Below are 26,693 nucleotides of genomic sequence, written 5' to 3'. Positions count from 1 at the left end.
CTGAAAAGCATTTGACAAAATTCAGCATCCTTTCATGCTAAAAGTCTTGGAAAGAACAGGAATTCAAGGCCCATACCTAGACATAGTAAAAGTAATATACAGCAAACCAGTAGCCAACATCAAACTAGAGAGAAACTTGAAGCAATCCTACTAAAATCAGGGACTAGACAAGGCTGCCCCCTCTCTCCATATTGTTTCAATATAGTACTTGAGGTACTAGCTAGAGCAATTAGACAACATAAGAAGGTCAAAGGGATACGAATTGGAAAGGAAGAAGTCACTTTTCCTATTTGCAGATGATATGATAGTATACTTAAGTGACCCAAAAAACTCCACCAGAGAACTCCTACAGCTGATAAACAACTTCAGCAAAGTGGCTGGTTATAAAATCAACTCAAGCAAATCAGTAGCTTTCCAATACTCAAAGGATAAACAGGTTGAGAAAGAAATTAGGGAAATGACACCCTTCATAATAGCCACAAACAATATTAAGTATCTTGGTGTGACTCTAACCAAACAAGTGAAAGATCTGTATGGCAAGAACTTCAAGTCTCTGAAGAAGGAAATGGAAGAAGACCTAAGAAAATGGAAAAATCGTCCATGCTTGTGGATTGGCAGGATTAATATAATTAAAATGGCCATCTTTCCAAAGCAATATACAGATTCAACACAATCCCCATCAAAATCCCAACTCAGTTCTTCATAAAGTTAGAAAGAGCATTCTCAAATACATCTGGAATAACAAAAACCCCAGGATATCTAAAACTATTCTCAACAGTAAAAGAAATTCTGGGGGAATCAGTATCCCAGACCTCAAGCAATACTACAGAGCAATAGTAAACTGCATGGTATTGGCACAGTGACAGGCAAGTAGACGAATGGAATAGAATTGAAGACCCAGAAATGAAACCACACACCTATGGTCACTTGCTCTTCAACAAAGGAGCTGAAAACATCCAATGGAAAAAAGATAGCCTTTTCAACAAATGGTGCTGGTTCAATTGGAGTTCAGCATGCAGAAGAATTGGAATTGATCCATTCTTATCTCCTTGTACTAAGCTCAACTCCAAGTGGATCAAGGACCTCCACATAAAAGCCAGGCACGCTGAAACTAATAGAAAAGAAACTGGGGAAGACCCTACGGGGAAAGTTCCTGAACAGAACACCAACAGCTTATGCTCTAAGATCAAGAATTGGCAAATGGGACCTCATAAAATTACAAAGTTTCTGTAAGACAAAGAACACCATCAAAAGGACAAATCGGTAACCAACAAATTGGGAAAAGATCTTCACAAACCCTACATCCGACAGAGGGCTAATATCCAATATATACAAAGAACTCAAGAAGTTAGACCCCAGAAAACCAAATAATCCTTTAAAAAATGGGGTACATAGCTAAACAAAGAATTTTCACCTAAAGAACTTCGGATGGCTGAGAAGCACCTTAAAAAATGTTCAGTATCATTAGTCATTAGGGAAATGCAAATCCAAACAACCCTGAGATTTCACCTCACACCAGTCAGAATGGCTAAGATTAAAAACTCAGGAGACAGCAGGTGTTGGTGAGGATGTGGAGAAAGAGGATCACTCCTCCACTGCTGGTGGGGTTGCAAGCTGGTACAACCACTCTGGAAATCAGTCTGGCAGTTCCTCAGAAAACTGGGCATGACACTTCCAGAGGACCCTGCTATACCACTCCTAGGCATATACCCAGAGGATTCCCCAGCATGTAATAAGGATACATGCTCCACTATGTTCATAGCAGCCCTATTTATAATAGCCAGAAGCTGGAAAGAACCCAGATGTCCCTCAACAGAGGAATGGATACAAAAAATGTGGTATATTTACACAACGGAGTACTATTCAGTCATTAGAAACAATGAATTCATGAAATTCTTAGACAAATGGATGGAGCTGGAGGACATCATCCTAAGTGAGGTAACCCAGTCTCAAAAGATCAATCATGGTATGCACTCACTGATAAGTGGATATTAGCCTAGAAACTTGGAATACCCAAGACATAATCCACATATCAAATGATGTCTAAGAAGAAGGAAGGAGTGGCCCCTGGTTCTGGAAAGGGTAAGTGCAGCAGTGTAGGGCAATACCAGAACAGGGAAATGGGAAGGGGTGGATGGGGGAACAGAGGAAGGGAAGAGGGCTTATGGGACTTTCGGGTAGTGGGGAGCCAGGAAAGGGGAAATCATTTGAAATATAAATAAAGAATATATTGGATTTTAAAAAAAGAAGAAGAGACCAGCATCACTGAAAAAAAAAAAAAAAAAAAAAAAGAACTTAAGAAGTTTGTCTCCAGAGAATCAAATAAACCTATTTTAAAAAATGGGGCACAGAGTTAAACAGGGAATTCTCCAACTGAGGAAACTCAAATGGCTCTAAAGCACCTAAAGAAATGTTCAGCATCCTTAGTTATCAGGGAAATGCAAATCAAAACAACACTGAAAATCCATCTCACACCAGTCAGAATGGCTAAGATGAAAACTCAGGGGACAGCAGATGCTGGAGAGGATGTGAGGAAAAAGGAACACTTCTTCATTGTTAGTAGGATTGCAAGCTGGTTATACCACTCTGGAAATCAGTTTGGCGATTCCTCAAAAAATTAGACATAGTACTACTTGAGGATCCAGCTATACCACTCCTGGGCATATACCCAGAAAGTGCTCCTACATGTAATAAGGACATACGCTCCACTATGTCATAGCTGCCTTATTTATAATAGCCAGAAGCTGGAAAGAACCCAGATGTCCTTCAACAGAGGAATGGATACATAAAATGTGATATATATACACAACAGAATACTATTCAGCTATTAAAAACAAGGAATTCATGAAATTCTTAGGCAAATGGATGGAACTAGAAAGTGTCATCCTGAGCAAGGTAACCCAGTCACAAAGGAATGCACATGATATGCACTCACTAATAAGCGGATGCTAGTCCAAAAGCTCAAAATAAACAAGTTACAATTCACCCAGCACAGGAAGCTCAAGAAGAAGGAGGATTTAAGTGAGGGTGCTTTGGTTCCTCTGAGAAAGGGAACAAAATACTCAGAGGAGCAATAAGGTAGACAATATGTGGAGCAGAGACTGAAGTAAAGGCCACCTAGAGACTGCCCTATAATAGGGGATTCATCCTATAAACAGTCACAAACCCCAACCCTATTATGGACAACAAGAAGTGTATACCAAAAGGAGCATGCCATGGTTGTCTCCGGAGAGGCCCTGCCAGAGCCTTACAAATACAGAGGCAGATGCTAGCAGCCAACCATTGGACTGGGTGTGGGGTCCCCAATGGAGGGTTTGGAGGATGGTCCAGAGGAGAGGAGCTGGAGGGGTTTACAGCCCCATGGGAAGAACAATGATTTTGGCAATGCAGACGCCCCACACTCCCAGGGACTAAACCATCAACCAAGGAGCACACATGGTTCCAGCCAAATATGTGGCAAAGGAATGCCTTGTTGGGTATCAGTGGGAGGAGTGGTCCTTGGTCAGGTAAAGGCTCAGTAGAGGCCCCAACAAAGGGAAATCAGGGGGGAGGAATGGGTCAGATGGAGGGACATATACGTGGAGGCAGGGGGTGGGAGGAGGGGTTGGGGTCTTTGGGGAGGGGGGAAACCTGAAAAGGTTTACCACTGGCAATGTAAATGAAGACAATATTCAATTTTTTTTAAAAAAAAGCACAGTCTCTCTTGACTGTTGCTGGAATCTTGGGCAGGTCTGTCATGTCTTTCCTATCATCAGAAAACTGTCATAATACCCAACAGTGAAGAGGTTTGTCTCACACTGAAAGAATATCACCATCATAGAGCTGAGGCTGGATGATGGGGTTTCATGGGGTTCCTCATTTAGTTAGAATGTTCTCCTCCACATCCATACCCAGATACTAGCTTAGAATTCTAGATACATGAAGGTTGATGCAGCAGGGACAGAGGCAGGTAGGGATACTGACAGTTGTCTATTCTAGTGTCTAAGAAAAAAAATATATCAATTAAATGTTCCTCGAATGAGAACTTGTCCTCAAGAGAACAAACACTAGGTAACTTTTAAACACCAGCACAGTAGACAAGGAGTACAGAGCAGAAGCAGCAGCACAGTAAGAAAACAAGTTCTTTGAGAATTAAAAATAAAGTTTATGTATACCGTATTAGATAATGATTTTAAATTTTAATCTATATTAATTACAAAAAAAGAAATGTAATTATGTTTTTCATGCACGAAAAGTATGTGTTTCTTATTACATTACCCCCATTGCCTACTGTCTCCCACTCCTGCTGAACTGTGTGGCTGGCAGCACACTGGCTACACAGTTGTAAAGGCAGATCCTCAGGGCACGCGGGCCTATCACTAATGGAGTTACATCATTTGTAAGGATGGGTTTTGTTCCATGTGTGTTGATTAAATGAGATTTACTGTGACAGGATTAACTGTGACAACTAGGAAGTTTTACTTACTCATCACAAAACACGTGGCCTCACACGACCTTTGGTCCCATGTAAAAAAAAAACTGCTTCTAGAGCTGGAGAGATGGCTCAGTGGTTAAGAGCACCGACTTAACCACTGAGGTCCTGAGTTTCAGGACCAGAGGTCCTCAGTTCAATTCCCTGCAACCACATAGTAGCTCACAACCATCTGTAATGGGATCTGATGCCCTCTTCTGGAGTGTCTGAGGAGAGCAATGGTATACTCATATACATAAAATAAACAAAATAAATTTAAAAAAAAAACTGCTTCTAGTAGGTTTTCTACCTTCAGCTTGCTGGTTCTGTGATGTTTTTGTTTATACTTCTCAGATAATCGTTCAGAGTTATTTTAAAATCTTTTTTAAATAAAGGAGTATTACCTGATAGATTTTTTTCTTTTCAATTTAACTTGTTTTCAGTTTACAATAATATTCTAATATAAAAATGAGTAAAATGTAACATAATATTCAGTATAGGAAATCATATGTCCCATGCCACACATCCCAGCAGAAGAGAACTGAAGACTGCGATTAGGAGTCTGTCTGTCTTGGGCCACGAGCCCTTAGCAGATGACTGCGGAAGCTGGTCCTCACACCTTGCTTCCCACAAAAGTGAAAATAACACACTGCCATTACTTCAAGATATGCAAGACTGACCCTCAAAGTCTCCACTCAACTTTACTAAAAATAATAATAACAAAGACAGGTCCTAAGAGCAGAGCCCATGTGTACACAGCACTCTGAAAACACCAAAGTTGCAGAAGAAGACCACGCGCTTTAGAATTTCTGTGTTTAAGTTAGCAGGACCCAGAGACGATGAAAGCCAGTTACTAAAAGATTTACTGCTTAGTTAAAATTCAGTTTACAATTCAAAGGCATTTTAAAATCTCTGTGCTGTTATGAAGCTTTATGGAGTTTACAATGGAGATGAAAACAGAAATAAAAAGATCTGACAAACAGAAAATGCCGAAGATATTTCCAGCATTATCAGTATGAAGTTCCCTTCCACCATTATGTTCTACCTTATTTCAACACAACTGTCTCAACTCCCTGAAAAGACAAATATGATCTCTAGGGTCCTGTTCAAAATGTAAATGTTTTAAAATATAAATGTTTGGGGAACAAAGATGAACAGTTTATTTTTGTTTTATATGTATTTTATATACATGGATGTTTTGCCTGCATGTTTCTGTGCCATGTGTCTGATGCCCTCCAGGGCCAGAAGAGGGCACTGTAACTAGAGTTGCAGGCAGAGGTGAGCCAAGTGGATATCAACAATAAAACATGGGTCTCCTGGAGAACAGCCAGTGCTTGCAGTTCACTGCTAAACCCTCTCTCCAGTTTCCTATAATGTACAGTTTAATAAAACAGAAAAAGTCCACATGGGCAGTGATGATTTGAGTAAAAATGGTCCTCTTGAACAACAGGGAGTGGCATTCCTGGAGATGTGGCCTTGTTTGGAGGAAGTGTGTCACTAGGGGTGGGTTTTGAGGTTTGCAGTTCCTCAAGCCAGGCCCAGTGTCACTTGCTCTTCTTGCTGCCTGGGATCCAGATGTAGAACTCTCAGCCAGTCCCATATCCACCTATACCTCACCATGCTTCCCACCATGATGATAATGGACTAAACCTCTCAATTGTAAACCAACTCCAATTAAACATTTCCCTTTATACAGTGCCATACTCATGGAGTCTCTTCACAGTAATAAAAATAACATAGGCAGGAATTTTTAATCAATACTCTTATAAAACCTAGAATATTATCTGGCTTATCATTCATATTCAAAAGATATAAATTAACAATTTGACAAGAACCTTTTATTTGAATAATGAATACAAACTGTATTATAATATCAGAAAGAGCTGGTAAGATGCACAGTGGTAAAGAATACTTGCCCACAAGTCTAAATACCTGAGTTTGATTGATGGGACCCATGATGGTTATGCATTGGCACACACACACACACACACAGAGAGAGAGAGAGAGAGAGAGAGAGAGAGAGAGAGAGAGACAGACACACACACACATAAACAAACACATACCACAACTAACAAGCAAATAAGTAAATAAAATCTAAAAAGATTTCAAAACATTTGTAGACAACTTTAACACTGGTAGCCTCAAATCTTTTCCCTTTCCATCTATAACTAACACAAAGGCCTCTTTAAAGCTTCTTGGTGACCCACAGACTGAGACCCTCAGAATGAGACCCTCAGAATGAGACCCTCAGAGTCAGACCCTCAGAATCAGACCCTCAGAGTCAGACCCTCAGAGTCAGACCCTCAGAGTCAGACCCCTCAGAGTGAGACCCGGGCTCTCACCTTTATTATTTCTGGGGACTATATGATACTCCCCAGGTCCAAAACTTATTCAAATAATGAACTATAACTACAGAAAGAAACTTGAGCCTACTGAAATATACTGGCATAGGTAAGAATATTAAAAACAAATGTATTAAAGTTATTATAGAAAGTATCATAGAAGAACCAACATAATTCCAAAATTTTTTTTCATAATTTTCTTACATCCTTTGACACATGTTTTCTAGTTCTCTGTTCAGTACTGTTTCATATTATTCCTAAACTTTTCAAAGTCAAACTGAGATTTCATAATAAGCTATAGTATGCTTTTTAAATTTTATATCAAAAGAGTGAATTTATTTTAGAATTATATTCTAAAAACTTCAGAGCTGGAATGTTGGCTGAAACACTTTTTATTGGGGAAACCCCAGTGATTAACACTGCAGTTTAAGTAACTCTAAGATCAGGAAACTGAAACTCATGGTGTCTTACAGGATGCGTCTCACTATGCTTTAGCTGTCCTCTGCAGAAAGAAGATTTAAAAGTCATTCAACTTTTAATCTGGACATGGTGATACACCTTTAATTCTAGTACTCCAGAGACAGAGGCAGACCAATCACTGTGAGTTCAAGGCCAGCCAAGTCTACAGAGTGAGTTCCAGCACAGTAGAACTCCCAGAACTACAAAGAGAAACCTGTCTCAAAAAACAAAACAAAACAAAAAAGGCTTTGACTTACTGTCAGCTTCCGATCCCAGATCTGTATGCTTCCGTCCTGGCAGGCGGCGGCCACCAGGTTCCCATCTCTACTGTACGTACACGTACTGGGGATCACCTTTTTACCCTGCAGTGTCCGAGGTTTAAAAACACTTTTTTGCTTCTTTGGATTTTCAACTTCCCAGAGCCTCACAGTCCTATTAACAAAAAGGAAACAATATCATTTACTTATGATAGCCTGAAGAACCAGGCCCATAAACACCACTTTGTCTTTTAAGGACGTTATATAAATTATAAGAAAGTTTTATTTACTTATATTCATAGAAAAATATAGAATTTTAACAATGACATCAAATTAAAAGGTAAATGGCAAATTCTACTCCAATCTATCAATTACTTACAGTCTATGCCCGTAAAGCAATGGACTCCAAGCTCTTGTGTGTATCTTGATAAGGACGCTGTTAGGCATAAGCCTCCTATTTAATGCTCATTAATTTATAAATTACTTACAAGTGTCAGTGAATTCGTCTATAGTAGATATTAGAAAATGCACTAAATAAGCAAACAAAACTAAAAAATAGGCAAACAAAAAACCATCCTGTTCCACTCCAGGGTCCAGGCAAAGCACATGCGTCTGGGCGATGAGTAGAGACAGCTCTCTAACTCCAGGCTTACCCCAAGCAAAAAGTCCCAGTAGGCCGGGCCAGGCAGGGCACAGCAAACTACCCATACAGGTAAAGGAGCCAGTGCAGCCATGGAGGAGATTAAAAACCATGAAATACAGAAAACCAAAGATAAGGTCAACACTCCCTGGTAGAAACCATGTGGCCAAGACACAAAGGATACGCTCAAGTCCAAGGAGAAATCTAAAAGTTTATAGCCAATGAAAATAAAGTTAAAAAACAACCTGAAATCCAGGCTTTTTCAAATAGAGAAGTCTGTGATAATTGATTGCTATCCATTATGTGATATAAGATATGTTAAAGAACGCTCTTAAAAGTTAAATTAAAAAACAAATAGAAGGTCGGGCAGTGGTGGCGCACGCCTGTAATCCCAGCACTCTGGGAGGCAGAGGCAGGCGGATTTCTGAGTTCGAGGTCAGCCTGGTCTACAGAGTGAGTTCCAGGACAGTCAGAGCTACACAAAGAAACCCTGTCTCGAAAAAAACAAATCCAAAAAAAAAAAAAAAAAAACTGAAAGCAAATATAAAAGACACTTTAGAAACTATTTAAATCTCTTTTTAAAAAATTGAAGGCTATGAAGCAAAATTAAAATAATATATTGTGAGGCTTATAATGCATGTTGAAATAAAACATGCAACAGCACAGAGGTTGAGAAAGAAGAGACTTTGAAAAGTAAAAAATGCCATTCATAAATCCCACCACAATCACTAGCACGTTCACACAAAACAAATGTGACAATGGAGATTAAATGTATATAAATGTTACTTCTACTAGAACTGAATAAAGACGGTGAGAATAATGAGATCAAAATAAAACTAATGAGCACATTTGGTACGGACACGGCATCATAAATAAACGGTGCCTTCGCTGTAGAGCTTGACAACGCTGTCAGTCAGTCAGTTAGGAACAGATTTACAAGAGCAAACTGGGCAGCTGGGGAGCAGGGCCGCAGCCTGCCGCACTGCTCAGCAGTGAGCAGCTCTCAATTTTATTCAAACCCTATTCTCAGGGCAGAACCTCAGAGACAGACTTGCAGGGGGGCGGGGGGCTGTATCTTCTTGTCCTTCTTCCCAAAGTAACCACACTGAGTCAATAATCTGCCTTTAGAGTACATAAGCAAGTAAGGAAATAAATTAGACAATTTAGATAAAGTGAATAAATTTTCCAGAAACAGGTAACAATCAAAGCTCTCTGAAAAAAATCAAGAATTTACTATTATATATATGTGTGTGTGTGTGTGTGTGTGTGTGTGTGTGTGTGTGTGTGTGTGTAAATTCAATAGGTAACAAAGCTCACTCAAAAATAAAAAATTCTCTATTATTCATATATATTAATTCAATATATTACTAAATACTGATAGATTTATATAATATATATGTAAAAAGCAGGATGTGTGATTTAAAACCTCCCCACTAGCTGGGTGTGGTGGCTCATGCCTATAATCTCAGCACCCAGAAGCTGCCGTAGGAGGCCTGCCAGGAGTTAAAACGAACTTGTGTTAAAAAGTAAGATCTAGGTCAGTGTGAGCAAAAAATGAGACTCTAGCCTGTCAAAAGAAAAATAAAAAAAACAATGACAAAATTCAAGACAACTTTGCTGTTGAAATCTCTCTATCAAGAATAAAATACAAGTTAACAATCTTGAATCTAAAGGTCCAGAATCTACACTACAAAATCTAAAAATGTTTCAAAGTATACTTCTTCCAACAACTGCTTAAAATGATCAAAACTCAGTTGTTAAACTTGTCAACTCAGTGTGTCATCTTATTTTATGAATGTACTAGGTAAAAGTGGTGGTGTACACCTGCAATCCCAGCACTCCTAAGACAGAGACAGCAAGCACATTAGAAGCCAGCCTGAGCTATGTAGCAAAAGAAAAAAAGAAAAGGGAGGGGAGGGGAGGGGAGGGGAGGGGAGGGGAGGGGAGGGGAGGGGGGGAGGTGGGAGGGGAGGGGAGGGGAGGGGAGGGGAGGGGAGGGGGGGGGAGGGGAGGGGAGGGGAGGGGAGGGGAGGAGAGGGGAGGGGAGGAGAGGAGAGGAGAGGAGAGGAGAGGAGAGGAGAGGAGAGGAGAGGAGAGGAGAGGAGAGGAGAGGAGAGGAGAGGAGAGGAGAGGAGAGGAGAGGAGAGGAGAGGAGAGAGGGAGAGAGGGAGGGAGGGAGGGAGGGAGGGAGGGAGGGTCTGTAAGATTCTCAGGAAACCAGAAGAGCACAATGAGCGCAGTGTTCAGACTAGTCTGCTGTCTGCTGGGAAGTGAGGAGCCCCAGGTTACAGGGCACCCCAGCAGTCAGTCAGACGCCCTCAAGACTGGGACAGAAACTCCTGGCTGTGTGTGCTCTTTAATGTCTGCTGATCAGTTTAAGCCTGTATTTCCCAGACTCACACACAGCTAACTTTGACCAATGGAGCGTGAATGAGGATTTCAAGGAAGCCTCTGAGGTTACAGTTCCTTTTTTCATGTTCTTTACACTTCAGTCTGGCAGTTATCTGAATATGAAATTCATGAGTACTGTGCATTGTGGATTTAATTTACAGTTCCAAAATGTCTTAGTGATGTGGAGGAGTGGTCCACACACCGCTTCTCTTCTCTAGTGAAGGAACTGCTCAAATGTTTGCCTGTTTTCAATATTAAGTAGTCCATTGTCTTTTTACTAGATGCTGACAGCTCTTTATTCTAGATACAAATTTTGCTTCTTTTGTTGGTTGGCTGGCTTGGAGGAGTGGCAGGAAGAGAGGACAGGGACACAACCCCAGAGACTTGCACATTCTAGACAAACATACTGAGTTAATCTCCAGCTCTGGATCTAATTTCTTGATGAGAAGTATATTTGTAAAGTAACAAGTATTGTCCAAGAATATTATCATGACATTTCATTTTTAAAGTGTTTCAATAACAGATTAAAAAATGTTGGTGGGCTAGAGAAACAGCTCAGCAGTTAATCACATTGCATAGGGCTTAGGTCCTCTGCAAGAGGGCCAGGGTTCACCTGCCAGTCCCTCCATAGCAGCTAACAACCTCTGTATCTCCAGCTCCAAGGAATCTGATGACTTCTGACACCATGGGCTCTATGACTACGGTATGGTGTACAGACATTCAGACAGGCAAGACATGGATACACATAAAATAAATGTGAAATCTTTCAAAATTCTTTGAGTCAGGGTCTCAATCATCTCAGGAGACCTGGAATTTCTGGTCCTCCTGCCTCTACCTCCTATGTGCTAGTGTTATAAATGTGTGCTACCATCTCTGGTCTGCATGGCACTGGGGATTAATTATAGAGCTCTGTACATGCTAGACCAGCAATCTACCAGTTACACCAAATCCCCTCCTTAAATTCTTAGACAGGTTAATTTATTAGTATTTTGGAGCCACATACTTAAAAACTTATTACCTAACCAAAAATAATTGAAACTCTCTTTATAACTCTTCTCTAAGTTTTACAGTTTTAAATTTCATGACTAGATCTACCATCTACATGAACTGATTTTTAATACACAGTTCGAGGTTAAGAATCAGGCTGATGTTCTCATACGTGAATGTCCACTGTGACAGCATCCTTTGTATTATAAAGCCTTCCTCTTACTGGAGGTATCCTGTATTGTCTACTAGTCCCTTGTCTCTGTTAACTGTTTCCCACAATCAACAATCACAAAGAATTGAGAAACACTACATGTGTTTTTATTTTCCTAGCCCCAGCTCTGCAGTTGTAAGGATAAATTACAATAGTCAACTTCTCATTTTTATAACCGAGCATCTCCAATGACAAATGGTACTTTAGACTCATGGTGCGAAAGACCCCACACAAGCATAAAGAATCATCATGTGGCTTGTTTAAATCTCATCTTGTCTAAAACTGGGATGATGATAGCAACACTGAGGGGCTGTGAAGACAAAATGAGATGAGGGAGGTAAACATACCCAGGACAATACTTGGAACATAATAGGCACTCAACAAATACTTGTTCCTTTCTGAATTTCCCCTTACATCATAAATAAAAACCAAAGCTAATAAATCTAACAAATAAGTACTTCCATTTATTTTAGTTAAAATAGGTTGGGCTAGTTATCAAAATAATAAAGATAGAAACTAAGTCACCTAGAATATAGATGTGTGAAGTACAAGTTCATACAACATCTAATAGTGACTAATAACACTATAGTTTTATGGCCCTGATTCTCTGAATGTATGCCTAAAAAATAGATGCTAAAGTGCTGGGCCACTAGCTATCTCGTGGAACATTTTATGCTGAAGAACACATTTTGAAACTTGGAGTGAGATCTGGTCTTATAAAATTAAAACTGTGTTTCATAAGAAAGATTTAAAAATAGAAGAGGGACCTGCCTGGGCCTTTCTGGACATAAAATGAAAATATCCAGAAGACAAGAAAAAGACACAGGTGGGGTCATTACATTGCCCCAGGCACAAATGCTTTCTGTCTTAGAATTCTGGAATGTGTCCAGATACAAGTTCTAAACTTTCTGGCATCTACCACATAAATGCATCACAGCACTTGGCACAAGTCGGGGGAAGCATTAATTTTGCATGGAAATCACTTAGATCTTGGTTTAATTTTTCTCGAAAGACTACACAGCCACTCAACTGATACAAGAGTCTGAAACGTATGTACTCTCTTAGTAGAAAAGAAAATAAGGCCTTCCTTTTAAAAAGTAATAAGGTATTCAAGTTCCACAGAAATGAGGACAGTGTTCTAACTTTTATGTAAACACACAATAATCTTTATGAATACACACTTGACAGAAAACTCTTACACATATACTTGGAAACTACAGTAAGAAGACAATGGTCCCTTTTCTTTCCCAGTTTCTGCACTCACTCCAGGATACATGCTCAAATCCAAAGACTTGGAGCCTCTGATGAGAGAGAACACAGGACATCTGTCTTTCTGAGTCTGGGGTCTAGGTTTCACTCAATATCTTTTCTAGTTCCACCCATCTGTCTGCAAAGCTCATAATTTCATTTTTCTTTGCAGCTGAATATTATTCCATAGTATACACGCACATTTTCCTTACCTGCTCATCCTCATTGGTTGAAGGAAGTGGTTGTTTCCACTTCTTAGCTATTGTGAATAGAGCTGCAATAAACATGGCTGAGTGAGTATCTGTGCTGCAGGATGTCAAGTCTTTCCTTCCGGCACATGCCAAGGAGTGTTATGGGTGGGTCATATGGAAGATGTATTTTATATTTTTGAAAACTGTCCAACATTGACTTCCAGCATGAATCAGACTGCAACCCTACCAACAGTAAAATAGTTTAAGTGACATCTTCCCAGCTGGACTAATAGTGCTTCCTCCAAGACCCAATGACTTTCCCTCAAAAACTTCCATCCTATGTATGACAGTTTTGAGTTGTTGGTCAGAGTTGTCCCAGAGACTTCCAAAAAGTTATAGGCTACTGTTTGTTCCTTTGGTTGCCCCAAGAGGTGGAAGGTCAGTCCTTATTGGCAAAGACACCATGTGCTTCAGAAACAGAGCCCAGAGTCCCCTGTGTCAGCACCAATCTGAAAGCACCATGCGAGTGTCCAAAGGAAGAAAGGAAGCAAGCAAGCAACATTCCTACCCAGCTACAATGTCTATGCTACACACACACACACACACACACACACACACACACACACACACACACACAAAAGTGAACAATAACCCTAAGAAAACAGTAGCAGCACACATACCCCTATAGTAACCAACAGCTCTCTGATTGATCTTAAGACCTGCTGTGGATCCCAACAAGCCCTTGGTGACAGGAACCTAATACAGCTATCTCCTGAGAGGCTCTGCCAGTACCTGACAAATATAGAGGTGGATGCTCTCAACCAACCACTGGACTGAGCACAGGGTCCCCAGTGGAGGAGCTAGAGAAAGAACCAAAGGAGCTGAAAGACTTTGCAGCCCCATAGGAGGAGCAACAATATGAACCAACCCATACCCCCAGAGCTCCCAGGGACTAAACCACTAACCAAAGAGTACACATGGAGGGACCCTGGGCTCCAGCTGCATATGGAGCAGAGGATGGCCTTGTTGGACATCAAAGAGAAGAGAGGCAGGCCCTTGACTCTGAGAAGGCTAGATGCCCCAGTATAGGGGAATACCAGGGCAAGGAAGTGGTTATGGGTGGGTTGGTGAGCAGGGTAAGGGGGTGATGAGATAGGGTGTTTTTGGAGAGGAAACCAGGAAAATGATGTCATGAATTTGAAAGAGTAAGGAGAGCTATATGGAAGAGTGTAGAGGGAGGAAATGTAAATAAAGAAAATATTTAATAATAATAAAAAAAAAAGACCTGCTTGACAAGAGATAAATCCCAACTGGTACTGGGAGCCTAGACACTACACAAGGCTAATGAAGTCATGGGATCTTAGATGAGAATCTATAGCCACCACTTTACTAGACCAGCATAATCCTTAATGACCTTCTAAATATTTATTTTTAGACCCATGAATAAATGTAATTCTTACCACTCATCAAAGACACTTCTCTTTGCAATGGATAGGGATCATTCCAGAAAATCACAATCAATCAAAATGCATTCTGGAGCCCCGTCCCAATGGATAGATCTACAATACAACTTCTAGACCTGAGACTCAAGGATCATTTGTAAAAGATAAAGGATCAGGAAGTTATCTATGACATTATGTTTCCAAAGAATATTAGAGACACACACAAAATCTCCCCAACATGACCTGAGCAAAGGTAACAATAGCAGACATGCAAAAGGGGACAGGGAAGGCCATGAGGCTCAACCCTACATGAAGAACTGCAGGCCATTAAAGAGGGCTGAGAGCAGAAGAAACAGTCTTCCCCAGGGAAGAAGGTCTTACCAATTGGTTGTCCAATATCAAACAGTCAGACCCAAGAAAATCCATACAGGTAGCATTACACAGATAAAGCAGGTTGTAATCATGTATTTATCATGTAATTATATACATTCATGTAGGTAACAACATTCATGAAAAAAGATGTCACAAATTTGAAAGAGTAAGGAGAGCTATATGGAAGAATTTAGAGGGAGGAAATAAAATGGCATTATAATCTTACCATTTTTGCTACTGTTATAAATTATAACAAGTATCTAAGGTGCAGGATATGTGATATGTGACCCCTGCAAAAGAGTCGCATGACCCACAGGTTGAGAAAACTGCTGTTCTAGAGAAAGGCATGCAATTAAGAGTCAATTTAACATCAACAAACAGAGAACAATGGGAACTGCAAGAGGCAGTGGAGTCCTTGGAGAAGAAACAGCAGCAAGGAAAATAACCTAGTCAAAAGACAAACACAGTCTCTTTTGGCTATGCAGACAGGCAAGAAACAGCACTGTAAGGAAAACCAAAGGACAGAGGTTTTATTTTAAATTGTTTACTTAGTTTTCACGTTTTGAGAGAGGGTCCCTCAGGTTGACTTTGAACTCACTATGTAGCTGAGGAAAACTTTAAAGTCATGTTACTTATGCCTCTGTCTCCCGGATGCTGGGATTACAGATGTATGTTATAGCACCTGGGGCAAGTTTTTATGTAGAATGTATGATCAGCAGCATCGGACCCCAGAGACAGTGAAGTAAATAAAGTCTGAAAGGATTGAACCGACAGATGTCACCAGAGGTGACTTCAGCAAGAGCAAATGGACAGTGAGGAGGGTCTGAAGAGTGAGTCCTAGAAAGCAGACTGTGACTATTCCCAGGCTTGCCTGATTGAGCAGTGCTGTGAATGATGACTGGGAAGCAACAAGGGAGAGAGAGACAACAGGGAAAACGTTCCCAAACAGAACAGAAGGCAGCTACTGCGGTTGTCCTGTCGCTCCTTTACTCAGAGGCTAAGACATTAGGATCCCCTAAGCTCTACAGCAACATGTATCCAGCAAACAACACACATGCATCTGGCTAAGAGAACGGGCAGAAGAGAAGCTGCAGAGAGGATGGATGCAAGATTAAGTTTGGGTCCTAAAGGAGAACAAATGTTGGGTGTTAGGTTTGAGGGGGTTGGCAGAAGAAAAGTTAGGAGCCATGCCTTGAAAGAAATAGAGTGTAAATGTGTGTGTCTCTGAGTGAGAGTGTATTTGTGGTTTTGTACATAGAGATGTATGATTGTCTGAAGGTTTCTAAGCAGCCTTCGTTGGGAAAGGCCCTGGAAGCAGAGGAAGAGGTTTGTGTGGTATTCTAAAGGGTGATGGCAAGACTGCTTGGTGGGTGAAGGTGTTTGTTCCCAAGAGTGACGATCTGAGTTTGATCCTGGAATCCACCAGGTGGGAGGAAAGAACTGATTCTCACGAGTTGTCCTTGGACCACTTTTTATTTCTGACTAACCAGAAATAAAAGCGAGTAGGCCTTGGAGCCCAAAAACAGAATTCTGCAATTCTCCAATTGCCCCCTAAGTACTCAACTGGACCACAGGGAACTTAGAGTGACTCCCTGTGTGTCATAAGGCAAGCCACTCAGTTCTGCTCCACTAATGACTTCCTCTTGTAACACCTTCTGAGCTAAGAAATCACAGGAGGGTTTAGACTAAGATGTGAGTGCTGGTGTGGCGTGTGTGAGTGCTGGTGTAGTGTGTGTGACTGCTGATGGCTTTTCCTCATGGAAAGGAAGCAGCCTGGCAAGGGCAAAGCGGCCCTGAGAGCAGAGGGCAGACTGTGGGGACCAGCACGGAGTAAAGGGAGGGTGACAAAGCCTACAGCAATGTGCCTTCACCCACCCTTAAAGCCAGGACTCACTGGTAATTCTAGACCAGCTCCCCCAGAACCCTCAGGTGCCCACAGGCTGCCCAATGAGCTGGAAATTGAACATGATTATTGCTATTACTCTAATTTTTAAAGGCTTCTAAAACATAATGTGTATACAAATTTCTCACTTAACCAACCAGATTTAAAAGTAGCAGACTCCACATCTGCAAAACAGATTCTACAGATAAAAACGCATTGCCAAAAAGTGATTCAGTGCAAATTTGAAAATGAGATAAATATTCGTCTCTCAAAAGGGAATAGTTTCTTCTGACTGAAGAACTAAACAATACTTAATCAAGTTGTAGAGTTAAGTAGTGAAGTCAGTGTTACTTTAAAAGTTTACACTAAAAATAGTGAGTCTTTTCAATATTTCTAACAAATTAATCCATAACAAAACTCTGGAACTTGCAGGATTTTTTCCTCAGGAGTCATGAAAAGTCAAAATGCGTTTGGTAGTAAATTCAAAATACCATGCTCATGGTCTGAATAGGAACTGAATATGAAGTTACGCTGGGCTCCTGGTCATGTCAGCTGACATGTAAGTGCTTGGAGTGAAACAGGTTCTGTATGAGCACATCACCATTTAGTGTGCTGTGCTGGTTTGAATGAAAATAGCTCATAGGGAGTGGCATTATTAGGAGGTGTGATGCTGTTGAGGAAGGCATGTCACTAGGGATGGGCTCAAGCCAGGCCCAGGGTCTTGCTCCTCCTGCTGTCTGCCTGAATGCAGAACTCTCAGCTCTCCAGCATCAGGTCCGCCCATGGGCCGCCATGCTTCCGGCCAAGATGACAATGGGCTAAACCTCTGTAATGCAGCGCCAAATAATTATTTTTCTTTATAAGAGTTGCTGTGGTCATGGTGATTCCTCACAGCAAGAGGACACTGACTAAAACATGCTCACAACACTCTGAAGGAGATTCTTTTCGTACCTCTATTTTGCAAAGAAAAATTGAGGTACAAAATGGTTAATAACTACTCTTATATCATTTGAGTAGAATAACTGAACTAACAGACTTGCTGCCATAGTAGCGTCCAGGATGTTGCAGCTTCTCCATCACTGAGTCCAATCCACCTGACCCCAGCCCGTCTATATACCTGTGTGTTTGTCTTCTCTTCATGCTCTCCACCACAGTCAGATCAAACCCCTGAAGCCATGCAAGACCATGGTACTCTGCTGTGTTCTCTGACCACTTGGGGCCTTATGATGTGCTGAGGAGTCCACTGTCCGCAGCATGACCACTGAACACAGTAAATGCTAAACAAATGTCAGGCCCATATCCTATCACCATTATATCTCACCATTATGAGGAGAGAACTGCTTTCAGGTTCATATCAGAAAAAGACATAATCTGCCCATGGTCACTGTCAGCTTTAATGGAGCTTCTCTGTGATTGGCCATATTTGTTGATTGACCGTAGCAGGGTCACAAGCAGCCTTAGCTGCATCCCACAAGCTATGTAGATGAAGGTCCTGCCTCCACCTGCTGAGTACTGGGACCACAGGTGTGCAGCGACATGCATGCCGAGGCCATGTGGCACCGAGGACTGAACCCTAGGTTTTGTATGTGTTAAGCAAGCACTCCGCCAACTGAGTTATGTTCTCAGCCTCAGAGGTAAGATTTCAACTCAGACCCACATGGTCTCTAACATGTAAAATATGTGTAGGAATGTCTAGATGCATGAGCACTGTTAAGTGAACAGGACATTCTTGAGGTACATGCAAGGTGATGTGACAAACAGTTCTTACAGTGTTAGTTTCTAGGGACCAGAACTTAATGCCCACCTCCCTAGGAATCACAAAACTTGATTTCAGTATTTGGTCTTCACCTATTCTACAGCAAATTAGTCTAAATAAAGTGTACTTACATTCACTAACAGAAACGAGAGGCAGAATGTAACCATTCAAATGACTGACCCATCCTGTACCTGACCGGCCAGATCACCAACCATAATGGCAAACATCCTGCTCAGGCAACCAGTACTTTATTAATTTTTTGGCAGTTTTATCTGCTCTGTTCACTGCACTCCCAGGGGTTATTTAAACTACTGTAAGAGTCCTTGGTCAGACTTTGCTTTAAATTTTATTGAAAGAAGAAAAAGAAACCAGATATTTCCTCTGGGGTTGGAATTCTTACCTGAGCAGGTTACGATCATTTTCGTCACTAGCAAATTTAGAAGCTAACTATCCAGCTAACTCCTCCTGCTGAGCACAGCTCTGTCTAAATAACCTGCACTACCATTACCCTGCCCTGTGCTCCTCAGCGCCTTATTTTTTATAATGTTGTGTTACATATATTACTCTGAGCTTTCTAAAACCGTGTGTGTGTGTTTGTGTGTGAGAGAGAGAGAGAGACAGAGACAGAGAGAGAGAGAGAGAGAGAGACAGAGAGAGAGCGCCACCGTGCACGAGTGGATGTGAGCGGGCAGTTTCCAAAGACTGATATTCTTTCTCTCTAGTATGAGATCTCTGAATGAGCTTAGCTCACCATGAGGCCTTTATTCACTGAGCCATTTCACCAGCCCTGAAATTATTGGAAAGGGCGAATTACTGGAAAGCAAATAAACAAGTAATTCAACAGAAAAATAAACAGTGTTGGCTTTGAGGTCAGTATAACCTGGAGTGGGGGCTATTTTCCTAACTGAAAGATATTTACCACACAGGAGGAAAATGAAACACTTTTAAAAGTAAGATCTAGACTGGTTTAATCCCTTAAAAAATTGCTAAAGCAAGAGTTATGAACATAAATCAAAACCCTCACAGGATATTTTTTAAGGATTTATTTTACTTTTTATTATGTATGGGAGGAGGGATTGTGAACACATGAGTACAGGTACTCTAGAGGCCAGAAGCCATGGGTGCCCCTGGAGCTGCAGCTACACAGTTGGAAATTATCCAACATGCATGCTGGGAAGTGAACTCAAGTCCTCCGCAAGAGCGGTACAATGCTTAGCTGCTGAACTGTCTGTCTCTCCTGCCTAATCATGAAATCTTAATATGAAAGTAATCAAATGATGGGGGAATACTGTAACTGGCTGTTACTTTGGGGGGAGTGTTGTATTACAAAAATTCAGTAATATCTAGAAATCATAGAACGATATGTCAAAAGGAATTTACCTACAATAATGTGTTCCTTTGTATCAATTTCTAGGAGAAAGAGAAAGACTCCGTCTTTCCTTTTTGGACCCACCACATGGTAGGTAATATCCAGGCTGAATTACAGAACTCTATTTTCTGACCCAGATGAATGGAAGCGTGCCACAGCTGCCGTGTGTTAAACAGATGGAAAACCAAAGGGGCTGAGCTGTTGGCCAAAGACAAAGGAAAAACTTTGCAAATGCAGTCCGCTGAAGCTTTCCACAGCCGCTTGGCAGTCCAGCCTCCAAATAAACCATCTTAATTTGGTTCATATGTGAAGAGTAGAAAATTGAAAACAGGGAAGTCAAAAAATTAAGAGAATTTACTAAATAGATAGACTAACAAAAGAGTTCATTGTTATATGTTGATATCAGGAATGACTGAGTTTCTATGGATACTGTAACTTCGACCCCATGAGATGTTGGAGCCGCTGTAGGCATGCAGCAGGTAGATGTTTTCCATAGACAAGCATGACCTCCAAAGAATCTATAAGCTTGCATAAAATCCTGGTGTTTTTAAGTATATTTTCTGAAAATCCTAGAGAATTAAGAAAACAAAAAAAATACCTATAATGACAAAGCAAAGTGATTTTCTTAAAAAAAACATTCTATGAAATAGGAATTTCTCACTTGCAATAAAAACTATTCTTTTATCTGAGATATACACACACACACATACACACACATACACATACCTGCCCATTATAAGTCTACTGAAAACAGTAAGAAAATGAAATCTTATATAATTATTCACAATAATAAAATAGATAAGAGCTAAGTATATAGAAAATCAATTCATTTCAGACTATATTCAAATGTCTCCTTTAAATGTTTAATTTTCCATAATTATTCATTTTTAGACTTGTATTTTGTGTTCTTTTTTTTTACTAGCCCAGAACTAAATACAAAAGCAAAACAAAACAAACAAACAACAACAACAAATCCGCCACCAAGGTTTTTACTATGTAGCCCTGGCTGGCTTGGAACTCACTACTGGAGAACAGGTGGGCTTTTCTTTTTTATTTCTTCCTGTCTTTCGGGCAGTCAGAAAATATTTATACACCAGTAGTATGCCAAACACTGGCTAAGCGCTGAAAGTAAAACACCGAGCAGAACAGCCACAACCCCACACCCCTCGGAAGCTGTCAGTTGGAATACACGCAGTGATCCATTCGCTTGCTCCTCCGTGACAGCCCCTCTCCTGATGCTGTGCCTTCAAAGAACATAGTTCAGAACACACAGAACTGAATAGCAGCTTCTGGGTTAAAAACAGGCAGGAAAGGTAAATTCTCAAACACCTATTTAAATAGGAACACATTAAGTTGGGCCTCTGAGCAGGGTCAGGTCTATGCCCACACAGGAAGCACTTGATAGCTTCTCTGGCAAAATATGTTACTTTGTGTTTCTAAGGGCTCAAAGTGCCACCTGGAACACAGGCCATACAGCGCATTTTGCGTAAGTACACTTTTCCCTCCAATATTACATTCTGAAATCCTTGTGGATAAAGTAATTTTATACATCTTTGTGCCCCTAATACCAAGAACTTTGTTTTACAAATAAGCCCAAAAAATTTGATTGAATTAATTGCATTTAAAAATTAAAGTGTTATATATTAGTATTAATTATATAATAGTTATATATTATATTATAGTTATATATTAATTAAAAATTAAAATGTTATATATAAAATGTATACAAGTAGTACTTGTTCTACTCTTTGATGAAACTAAAAATCATTGCAATAAAGAAATTGATTTTTTATTAAAAGTTCCTAAATCAGGTGCAAGCTTGGCCAATGTCACCTACTGAAAAGCTGCCTCTTCTTGTTGACCACTCTGCTAGCCTACCACATCCACACGCATCGACCAACAGTGGGTTTCTTACAATTAGTACTAGAAAAGATCATCAAGTGCCCTGAGCTGGAGCCCCAGTCAGACAGCGTGAAAATCCCAGGACCCAGACACATGCGCACTTACTCCTCAGTGGTTTCATCCTTCCACTCTGCTCTGTCTGCACCCATGCCCAATCCCTAACACTGCTGCTGTCTCCATCATCCAGGAAGCCTCCCTTCTCCACCACTTCTCCGTTTTCCATGTGTTCTTGAATTTGTCTGTACTACTTTACTGAAATGAAATCCTGTAGGACCTGGGCTACCGAAGTGAACAGTTATGCACTATCCTCCACTAGGAGGCCTTCTCCTTTTCTGTCCTTCAGTTTTGTGTCTCTTCTCAAGTACTTCTGTGCTGTCTTTCAAAAGCTGGTGTTCTGGTGCTCCAGTGTTCTGACTGACTGTACGGCTCCTTGTAGTTCAGGCACTACCTATATTGCAACTCTCAGTGCTCAGCGTACTGTCTGTGGACCTAGTCAGTGCCTGAGACCAGTGCATATCTGTAGCTGTAGGGTCAACAACAGCTGTGTTCTTTAAGAGGGTGAACAGAAAAGGAAGCAAAGGGCACCAGGAGGAAAGAATTAGTGGAGGATGTGGTAGCCACTGTGGCAAGTGGAGGTTAACTGACAACCTCATCTTGTAGGCTATGGGTCCATGTAGCCTTTGAGTACCAGTCATACTATTCCGCAGCCCATGGCTGAGTGCACTGTGAACAGTATGGTCTGGTCATCTCTATCTATCATAAGCATCCTCTAGTGAGCAACCTTTTCTCCCAGACACCCAGTTAGGTTATCAAAGAGTGTTAGATTAGTGCCATGGTCTTAAGTTTGCCCTGTCCAATCCTGCTTCCTCTTCATTCCACACAGGTTATCAGATCTTCACTGGAGGCTTGACCAATACTAATTCTTTTGTCCATGTATATTCACAAGCAATCTTATCCCACTACCATTGTGGCCATAGCTGTGGTTGTTGTTGTTTGATGATGATGATGATGATGTTTCCAAGAAAGGGTTTCTCTGTGCAGTCCTGGCTGTACTAGAACTCACTCTGTAGCCCACGCTGACCTCAAACTCACAGAGCTAAAGGTGTACACCACCACTGCCCACCTCCCACTACCTCTTATCAGCTTCATTCCATCTTAGCACCTTCAACATGGAAGACCACATTAAAGGCATGCTTTCCAGAGAAAGGCAGCCTGCTATACTGGAGAATGCTTAGAAAGTAAAGAAGTTTTACAGAGAGTGAACCACGACAAAATGGCAATAACTGAATGAATATCAAGTATGAGATACAAGAGTCTTCAGTCTCTTTCCAGGTAACCTTGACTGTCCTGAAACTCCAAGGATAGAGCTCTCAAACTCAGAGACCTGCCTGCCTCTCCTCCTGAGTGCTGAAGTTAAAGGCATGCACCACAACACAAGACCATTTCTTTTTGTGGGTAGTACCATCCCTAGGCTGGTAGTCCTTGGTTCTATAAGAAAGCTGGCCGGCCAAGCCACAGGAAGCAAGTTGGTCCCTGCCCTGCTTCAGTTCCTGCCCACATTGCAATTGATGATGAACTGTTTTAAGAACTGTGAGCAGCTTCTGGCTATTATAAATAGGGCTGCTATGAACATAGTGGAGCACGTATCCTTATTACATGCTGGGGAATCCTCTGGGTATATGCCCAGGAGTGGTATAGCAGGATCTTCCGGAAGTGAGGTGCCCAGTTTTCTGAGGAACCGCCAGACTGATTTCCAGAGTAGTTGTACCAGTTTGCAACCCCACCAGCAGTGGAGGAGTGTTCCTCTTTCTCCACATCCTCGCCAACACCTGCTGTCTCCTGAGTTTTTAATCTTAGTCATTCTGACTGGTGTGAGGTGAAATCTCAGGGTTGTTTTGATTTGCATTTCCCTAATGACTAATGAAGTTGAGCATTTTTTAAGATGCTTCTCAGAACCCAGGTATCCCTCAACAGAAGAATGGATGCAAAAAATGTGGTATATATACACAATGGAGTACTATTCAGCCATTAGAAACAATGAATTCATGAAATTCTTTGACAAATGGATGGAGTTGGAGAACATCATACTAAGTGAGGTAACCCAGTCTCAAAAGATCAATCATGGTATGCACTCACTAATAAGTGGATATTAGCCTAGAAAATTGGGATACCCAAAACCTAATCCACACATCGAATGAGGTACAAGAAGAACGGAGGAGTGGCCCCTGGTTCTGGAAAGACTCAGTGTAGCAGTATAGGGCAAAACCAGAACCGGGAAGTGGGAAGGGGTGGATGGGAGAACAGGGGGAGGGAAAGGGGCTTATGTGACTTTCGGGGAGTGGGGGGCCAGAAAAGGGGAAATCATTTGAAATGTAAATAAAAAATATATCGAATAAAAAAGAAAGAAAGAAAGAAAGAAAGAAAGAAAGAAAGAAAGAAAGAAAGAAAGAAAGAAAGAAAGAAAGAAAGAACTGTGAGCAAAATTGACCCTTTCCACTCCAAATTGCTTTGGTCATGGCATTTCATAAGAGCAACAGTAATCCTAAATAAGACACAGGCTTACACAGCAGGCTTCTCCTACAGTCTTCAACTATCTCACTTTAGCCTTGAGGGAACGATTGCCTAGTAGAGGTGGAATCTGGCCATTATATCAGGAGAGCATATTACTGTTGCTCTCCTGACCTTCATATATAATTTTAGACATACTTCACTGACAGGCCATAATTCTTCAATCCAGCATTTATTTATGGGGCGTTTCTGGGGCTGTTATCACTGGCTTATCCCTTTAGCTTTCACAGGAACTAGAAGCTCTCATTTGATCTGGGTAGATCCTTGTTTCTGTTGTTTAAGACAATCATTAAGCTCCACACGCCAGATCCCAATAGCTCTTTGTCTTTTCCACCACACAGGTCCTCCTTATTGATATACAGTTCTGAATACTTTTTACATAGACGTATACATAAAATAATAAAAAATGTTATAAAAGCATAGAAAAAGAACTACATTTGCTTAAGCACATTTAAACTGTCAGTCACGAAGAGCATCACCAACTTTCAAACTCACCATCCCCAGTATAAAGTATGTGTTCTTCATCCAACATGAGTGCTTCATGCTAAATCAAATGTAACTAATGTAACTAGACCACCCAGCCAAATTCTTATATATGTGGATATGTATGTATGTGTGTGTGTGTGTACGTGTGCATGTGTGTGCAGAGATCAGAGAACAACCTTGGCTTTTTTTATTTGTTGGATTTTGTTTTTCAGAGAAGGTCTCTCACTGGCCAGAGGACCATTTAAGTGATAGGCTGCCTGGCCAGACAGTCTCCCCAGGGCCTTCCAAAGCATGTATAACCATACCTGGCTTTTTCATGTGGGTCACAGGGACTGAACTAGGATCTCAGTGAACTCAAGGCAAGCACTTTAGTGACAGCGACATTCCAGCGACATCCCTCCCTTAGTTTTAAGAGCAACTTTCTTCAGATGTGAATCCACTGAAAACCTAATTATTCCACATGAAGTAGGTTGATGGACTCACCCCAAATGGTTACATGATCTAGTTTCTCTAGAACTTATCAAATCTATTCCTACCCTCCTGGCAAGAGCCTCTTTGACTTTAATATTCTAGCAACTTTCTGAAGGATCATTTCTGATCCAGAGACTTACTAGTGAGGAACAAACTAGTCTATTCATAGCCAGTGACAGAAAACTACCTATCTTCCCCCATTCTTCAGTGTTATGTAATAATATATATTTGGAACAGGATATAAAATGTGTAATGAAGAATATTAGAGAAAAGAATAAAGTTCATACAATATGTAGCTCAATTTACATATTTTGGGTTTGAAATGATTTTAATGTGAAGTTTGAAAAGTTTCTTTATCTCAGATGATGTCCAAAATCAAACATCCAAATATATAACCATTTATTGAGTACTATTTACTTACGAGGAATTCTATGGAATATTAAACTTTTTTAAAAGGTGTGTGACACTACGTGCCAGTCCTATAAAACCAAAGTCATGCCTGATGAATTCAAAAATTAACCTAGTTGCCACACAGATGTGGCTCAAATTGACTATGAGGATCTTGCAAACTTTGTTAGACCTGTGAAAAGTAGGCAAGGAAGTAATCCTGCTTGGAGACAACTCTCACAAGGATGAAGAAATTTGACAAACCTTTTGAAAAATGAGAAGTTCAGAAGGAAGAAAATTAGGTAAAGGATACTCTAAATAGAAAAAAAAAAAGGCCTTAAAGTGTTTCCCCAACCAAAAGAAATATTTTTCTTGATATTGGAGAAGTTTTGACCCTTATAAATATTAACACACTCTCGAGTTTCATGGCACGTTTATTTATTAACATATATTAATTGTAGAAGTAATGACCAACTGTGACATTTTATACCTGCATATAACTTGCTTTAATTCTATTTGCCCATACTGTTCCTCTCACCTTTGCTGCCAATCTTCTTTTCCCAGCAGTTCTTTCTCGTCTATGTCTTCCCTGCTGACCCTGGGTACCACATGTGATAGTAACACTGCATGCCCACGCCTTCCCTGCTGACCCTGGGCACAACCTGGATACGGTAACACTGCATGCCCACGTCTTCCCTGCTGACCCTGGGCACAACCTGGACACGGTAACACTGCATGCCCACGTCTTCCCTGCTGACCCTGGGCACAACCTGGGATACTGTAACACTGCATGCTCACGTCTTCCCTGCTGACCCTGGGCACAACCTGGATACGGTAACACTGCATTCTTTATTTTCCTACCTCTGGAGTTGATCTCACCCA

At 40.9% G+C, this 26,693-nt stretch overlaps 1 protein-coding gene across 1 annotated transcript in view; it reads right to left on the bottom strand.

Moving 5' to 3' along the window:
- The window catches only part of Wdr70 (WD repeat domain 70), a 232,460-nt gene that overhangs the window by 90,421 nt on the left and 115,346 nt on the right, over positions 1–26,693 (bottom strand). Inside the window, exon 10 of the mRNA XM_052159690.1 lies at positions 7,509–7,683. Within this exon, the coding sequence (XP_052015650.1) occupies positions 7,509–7,683 (175 nt within the window). The remainder of the gene's footprint in view (positions 1–7,508; positions 7,684–26,693) is intronic.

Source organism: Apodemus sylvaticus, chromosome 16, assembly GCF_947179515.1.
Source record: "Apodemus sylvaticus chromosome 16, mApoSyl1.1, whole genome shotgun sequence".
In the NCBI taxonomy this organism is placed as follows: domain Eukaryota; kingdom Metazoa; phylum Chordata; class Mammalia; order Rodentia; family Muridae; genus Apodemus; species Apodemus sylvaticus.
The sequence above is the reverse complement of the archived record's forward strand: the minus strand, read 5'-3'. Positions and strand labels throughout refer to the sequence as shown.